Source organism: Coloeus monedula, assembly GCF_965178545.1.
Source record: "Coloeus monedula genome assembly, chromosome: Z".
NCBI lineage: Eukaryota > Metazoa > Chordata > Aves > Passeriformes > Corvidae > Coloeus > Coloeus monedula.
In genome coordinates, this window is record NC_138822.1 from 82,864,769 (window position 1) to 82,871,311 (window position 6,543).

The window sequence follows — 6,543 nt, forward strand, 5'->3', positions numbered from 1 at the left end:
AAAAAAAAAAAAAGAAGTGTTTTCCAGTCCAAGTGACAAAATACTTGCTCATCTCCCTACTTGAGATTCTTTGATGGCAGAGGGTTCAGAAACAGACTTTCTCCTTGCCGTCCTGGGAATTGGACATCAGCCTTTTTTCATTCCCTGGTGAAGACAGGAGAGGCTCCCAGGACATGAGGCAGGACAGAGGCAGAGATCACTTAGTGGAAGAGTTTTTGTTTGCATCTTCTCATCATTTTATCTTTACTCTGCCATTTTTCATTTCAGTTTGTACTTGGGATTTATTTTTCCTCTCTCTAATCATGTTCCAGTCATTTTGAGTTGGAAAGGCAAGGATGGGTAGGGCTGCCAGGCCTCCAGGACAAATGGGAAAAACTGAGAAAATAAGGCAAGATGAGATCTCGACATGGCCATGAAGTCATATTCTTAACACCAAGGAAGCTTAGTACTACCCTGGTCTGCCCACCAGGTTCCTGAAGCCTTCCAAATATGGAGATTTTATACCTCCTCAGGGAACCATTTTCTTTAGAAGTTACCCGTTCTGGTTAAATCCAAGTCTTTCCTGCTACAACATTTTAACACCTTGTGAGTTTTTACAGAGATGTATTTATTGCTTTCTTCTGGTAAGATTTAATTTGGGTATTTCAAGTCAGTTATCCTTTCTCCCCGCAATTATCTCCAAGCCAAAAAACCCCATGTTTTCTACACCTCTGCTCACCCTTACTCCTTCCAGCTGAGGAAGTCACATCTTTCTGGAGCTGGGGTGCCCAAAAGTCAAACAGAGTCCCCCAGACAAGGCCTTGTGCTACACAAGGCTCACAGATTGCTCTGTGGCTAAACAACACCCCTGTCTATACATATTAACATCATGCTTGCTTTTCCCTCCCAGAGAGAAACGTTTGCTGATTTGCCAGCATTTTGCTTGCTCTTGGCACCAGGCAAACAACTACATGAGTTGCAAGCAAGGCAAGAACCAAACCATTGATCTCTCCTGGCAGAATGCAGCTGAACTCCAGTAAAAAATTCCACAGCAGCTGCCTACACAGCTGAAACACTTACCTCAAAGCATGTAAGGAAAACACTCCTCTTCATAAAATCATGCAAGCTGTAACTTCTCAAACTAGGTTTAAGTAAAATAAACTCTGGATGGGTCTAGGTTAAACACTTATAGATCCTCACTAGTGTTTGCTGTGAAAAGAGCATTTTCAGGTCAAAGACTGATGTGTTCTACAGTGAAGCAGTCTCAGCAGCAATTCATAAGAACACAGCAGTGAAAACATGAAGTGCTCTCTCGGTTATTCGGACCACCAATATTGATTTTAGGAACTGCGTTTGCATGTTTGCTTCTAAAGACATTGAAGTTTCAGCAATGAATGTGCTACCTTAATTCAACCTCTTGAGCAATTTCAGCCTGAACTTACACAGAGTGGGAAGCCTGTAAGGCAGGGTTTGATAAGGGACAAATAGTCAGGTGGTACAAGTCTGTTTAAGTTGAATAAAACCCTATATTTTTGTGACAGTTGAGGATTAAAACATAATCCAGGAAACTCACAAAACATTCTGCCTAACCTTCTCCTGCATTCGTAATCCAACAGATATTACAGATGCTGGATGCACCTTCCCAGACTGACAAGATATTATTGTCATTAGCTGAACACTGAGAAGTGGTCTGAACTGTTACAATGCTTTGCCTGGAGCCCCATCTCCCCTCAGTCCGAGCAGACAACTTTTCCTATTCCCTCCAATCCCCCCTTACCTCTTGAGATAGTTTCTCCCGTAGAGGATCTGCTGCAGCAAGGTGACCACAGCAAAGGCGCAGATGAAGATGAAGAACAAAGTTCTGTTTCCCAGCAAATCCCGGCTTGACGAAGGGTCAGTGTATCCCATCCTTCTTAAAAGCCACTGAAGCTTCACTGGGTAAAATTCAGTTCATCGCCACCTTCATGCCCTTTCTGCTGGGGAGCAGAGGGGAATGCCTGCTGGCTTTTCTGTGAGCAATCCAAGGACAAGGTATCCCATTGTTTGGCCCTGCTGCCCCTTCCTTGCCCCTTTTGGATGTTAGCTCCAGGACTGTGCGCAATGGCTTGCTTCCATGGTAAAGTTTCCAGGAGATTTAGACGTGGGTAACATCTAAAATCATCTCTCAGAGCTCTCTCAGCGCAGGCAGCCTGTGCTGTGTGAGAGGCATTCTGTTCCCTCTAAGCCTCTCTTGAAAACCCGCTGCTAGCAATTATCTACTTCAATCCCATTTTCATATTCCAGATGGGGGAAGCTGCTCACAAACCAGAAAACTGCAGCCAATGGCAAACACGGGGCTCCGGCAACCTGCGTTGGAAGCACATAGTCGTCAGCTCTTCTCTGCTTCTGCTCAGTGATTCCAGCGAAATATTCTCGCAAGGAGACGTGACTGGGGCATGCTATTATTGAGCAAGCATGTAACAATCATGAGGATTTCATTCAGAACCCTGCAAGGAAAAAAAAAAAAAATGAAAAGAAACACAGCAGCAGCGGCAGCAGTCAGGCTGGTCAGGCTAGCAGGAAAGCTGCATTCTGTGTAGCAGCGCGCCGTCCGTGCCGTGGCTCCGGTGCTGTGGTATTTGCATGCAGAATGCAGAGCCTTCAGTCACACACCGCTCACTATTTGGGCTCCTCTGTTTCCCCTATTCCTCCAGAGTAAGCATAAGCAAGGTCACTGTGCATCCCTTCAAGGACAGAGCTCTCAATGCCTGCATGCTGATTTATTGGAGGCTCTGAGTAGCCTCACAGCCGCAGAGAGGGAGCCTGCCTCACAGTGCAAGCTCTAAGAACCATTCATTTAAAGAGACAAATATTCTGATTGTTCCTCCACTAGACACAGCTCTCATTTGAAAGGGCAGAGCAACAAGACCTTGTTCACAGCCATTGTTAACTCCTCTAAAAATCCCCCATTGTCAGGAGAGGCTCAATTCAGCTCATGGGGAGTTTTGTCGCCGATTTCACTGCGAGCAAAATCTGCCCTGACCCTAAAACAAGTTCCAATGAAAGCTTTATCCATGAATGAAACATCCATACTAGGAGGTTGTCTTGCCCCAATAACAGATGGGAAAAGGATCTTGACAACACAATGAGGGGGGAAAAAAAATCCTTTGTCTAAAAGAATAGGAAAATTTTTGTGTGAATAGATTTTCCAACAGTTAAATCAGCGTATGCAAAATGTTCTAGTGTGCCAGCAGCCCAGCTGTGTGGAGCAGCAAACGGGGAGTGTTCATGGACTTCGTTTCAGCTGTAACTGGTGCTTCACATGAAGAATGGCCAAAGGTAATCTTGTGCAACGCTTTCAACACAGTGCTTGAAAACAAGGCGAGTCCTCAGCATGACCTACACAAATTTAGGCAAGAAACACAATGGCTGAAACAGGCTTTGCCTTTCCTAATTTTAAGCAACAGAAGTCACACAAGTGTTTAAGGTAGGAAGCTGGTCACCCTGAACTCCTGCAGGCTGGAGACCAGCACTTTAGGCACACCTGACTTTGCAGAGAAGGTAGAGGGATTCAGCCCCTGATATGACCTGCCCCAGTGCCTCTCACAGCCTCCCACACCCCTATTTCTGAACCCTGATGAATGCTTTCATTATCACCTTGCATATAAATAGAGCGGGGACCCCGGGTCAGATCAAAGATTATCCAGGGAAAAGTAGAAGCAGAGGGCAAGGACGTACTGATACTTCCTGGGAAACACTCTTTGAACCCTGTGGTTCAGGGTCTTCTAGGGCCAAGAAAAGAAAACCACTATTTAGGTTAGAAAAATAACTCAGTGGGATGCATTTATACTGTACTGGGAATAATACACATACCAGGGGACTGCAAGTTAAACACTAAAAGTAGTTTGATTCCCTATGTCAAAGTCATCAGCTCTAGGGCCAAATACATTTCTTTTAATGATCAGTTCATGTAAGCTCACATCATATGAGACTGTTTTCTTATAGGAACTGTACCATTTAGATGGCTCTAATCATAAATCCTCTCAGGAAAAGGAAAATCTGTATGGCCATCAAAATTCCCAGGCTGAGACCCCATAAGATAGTACACAGGCAGATTTGTATGCAGGACATGAGTCAAGGCTAGTAAGTTCAGATGTGAGTGAAAATTTACTTGATGCTTTGAATTGTTTGGTTTCTACTGATGGCTTTGAAAACTCTGAGAAATTTGCCTCAGCTGCTCTGGGAGTTATTTTACAATAGCAGCAAAGTATCAGAGAGTAGAATTTGGCTTCCTATGACTTTCTATCGGTGTGACACTGATTTTTCAGATTCTTGTATCACCTAGGTTTTGGTGAAAACACTTTCAGCATTTCTACTTTTACTCCACTCCATTCAAAGGGATTTTTTTTCTTGAGATGTCTGCTGTAATGCACCAAATTCCTGAGCCTAGCAGATGCTCTTTCTCGTGGAGTGATGGTCAGCCTGAGCTGCAGCAAACAGCCCATGTATCCTGTCAGGCTTTGATTTTCTGTGTCCTCTCATCATTCTCTGCTATATCAGGACTGGCCAGAAGATATAGCACCTGAGAGACCTATGAGCAGAAGAGCTGCAGACCTGAAAAGCAAAGTACAAAGGTATCTATAAAAAATAGGAAAGGTTTTCTGTGCCAGATCTTGCACAGGCATCATTCCTGACGTCACATGCCAAAGAAATCTGTTTGCTGCCCTCAGCCCAGTGCAACACCACTGCAGAACTGGAAGCAGACCAGCTCCTTGCAGGCACAGATAAATAGGATGTCTATTGACAAATTTTCACAGGATGCTCAAGGTTGCCTGCAACATTTATTGTAAGTGAAACTGCCTTAGAGTACAGCAGAAGGGCTGAATGAGCAGTGTCAGCACTCATTCCCGGGGCCCTTTGAGAGTTCCACTTGTAAACTACAGGCCTCCTTGAAAGCATCAGGCCTCTGCAGAGAAAAAAGAAAATATATTTTTTAAAATAATTTTACACCCTGCACTTAAACAAGCAACAGACAACAACAGATCCCCTCCTGAGAGCCTGAGAAGGATTGGAAAAGCCCTCTAAGACCATTGAGCCCAACCATTCCCCCAGCACCAACAGGTCCACCGCTAGCCCATGTCCCCAAGTGCTGCATCCACCTGCTTTTATAACATGTCCAGCAGGATAGACACAAGCTCAGAACGGGTATTCCTGCATCATTTCATGGAGCACAGACTTCAAAGTCTAAAGCAAATGTGGCAAAATGGATCCTAATATGAAGCTGCCAGAAGCAGTCAGTCTTACACGTGTCTGGCCTTTATTTGTTGCATGTGAGCTGCTTGCTAAATATCACCAGAGATAATCTGTCACAAGAAACTCCTCCACCCTGAGCAGCGAGACTCTGTGAGTGCTCTAACACAAACACAAACATATTCCTTACAGTGACACCCTCCAATGGGAGCTCATCATTTGCTCTTAAGGCCCAATGAATCAGATTTGGATTTATTTATTTTTTAGAATAAATTGATATTAAATATCGAGGACAAAAAAGCCAAGACCATGCTACTGAAGCTCTACATGAGGAAAGATGAATTGGCAAGAGGAGAAAACCTGGCAGGAGTCAGACTCTATTTCTCTTGTGGAGGGAATAAGCTCATCTCACTCTCTGTCTTGGAAGGACAAAACACAGCCCTTACTACTGAGCTGCAGTTTATTTTTTAATGCAAATGAACAAGAAAAAATTAATTTTTGATAGGCAGGTCTGATTGGGAATTTTTATAAGCATCTTTCACTGAACCTATCATTTGAATCAGTGTTTGACTGATCACGCATTCTAATTTCAGCTGAAAGCAAGGGCATTTGGTGTCTGGGAAAGCAGATGTGTCTCTTGGTTGTTTAAATCATGGAACATATAACTGAACATGTTAAATCCGCAGTATCATACAGGTTCAGGGTAAAACAAGATATGCTTCACATTCCCCTTCAGGATTCTTTCTCCTCCTGCCTGCTGAGCCACTCTCATCTTCGTGGCTGTGGTTCAGACCAAAGAACTTCACAGCCAGCATTGCAGAATACTACGGGCTGTAAAAGGTGTGAGGAGAACATTTTTTACACCTCATTCCCCCCTCTCCCCAATTAAAATTAAATCATGTCTATTTACAGTTTCTACAATGCTAGTGTAAACTGCTAGATCCTTGATTTTGCAAAGAGCTGGCACATAGGTATATGGCTGGAAGGTTCTGCTGAATATGAAACTCATAAACATATGCTTATCAATATTAATTCTTTTGCAGATATAAAACATGAATTTATTAGCATAATCTGATGCTTAACACAGTGTCTAGTCCCCCATCACTGCCACAAATCCATATGTCTTAAACTGAGACTGTGAAGGATGCTGAAAGGATTCAGCTAAGATGTGAGCATTTATTTTCTTCTGAGTTGGGTTCAGCCATGTGGAGATGACAGTGGCTAATTGGCACCAGGCTCCTACCAGTGGAGACACCTGAATGAGAGGACATGTCCTGAACAGAACATATGGTCTGTACACTGGATATACATTACATCATCTATTGAACCACGACC

The 6,543-nt window shown here is 43.7% G+C and overlaps 1 protein-coding gene across 3 annotated transcripts in view; it reads right to left on the reverse strand.

Moving 5' to 3' along the window:
* ST8SIA5 (ST8 alpha-N-acetyl-neuraminide alpha-2,8-sialyltransferase 5) overlaps window positions 1-1,887 on the reverse strand; it is a gene marked incomplete at its 5' end in the record, with an annotated part of 39,961 nt that extends 38,074 nt beyond the window's left edge. For all 3 annotated transcript variants that reach the window (XM_082302109.1, XM_082302108.1, XM_082302107.1), the window contains one exon: window positions 1,757-1,887. In XM_082302109.1, the coding sequence (XP_082158235.1) occupies window positions 1,757-1,887 (131 nt within the window). The remainder of the gene's footprint in view (window positions 1-1,756) is intronic.
* Between the last annotated feature and the right edge of the window lie 4,656 nt (window positions 1,888-6,543).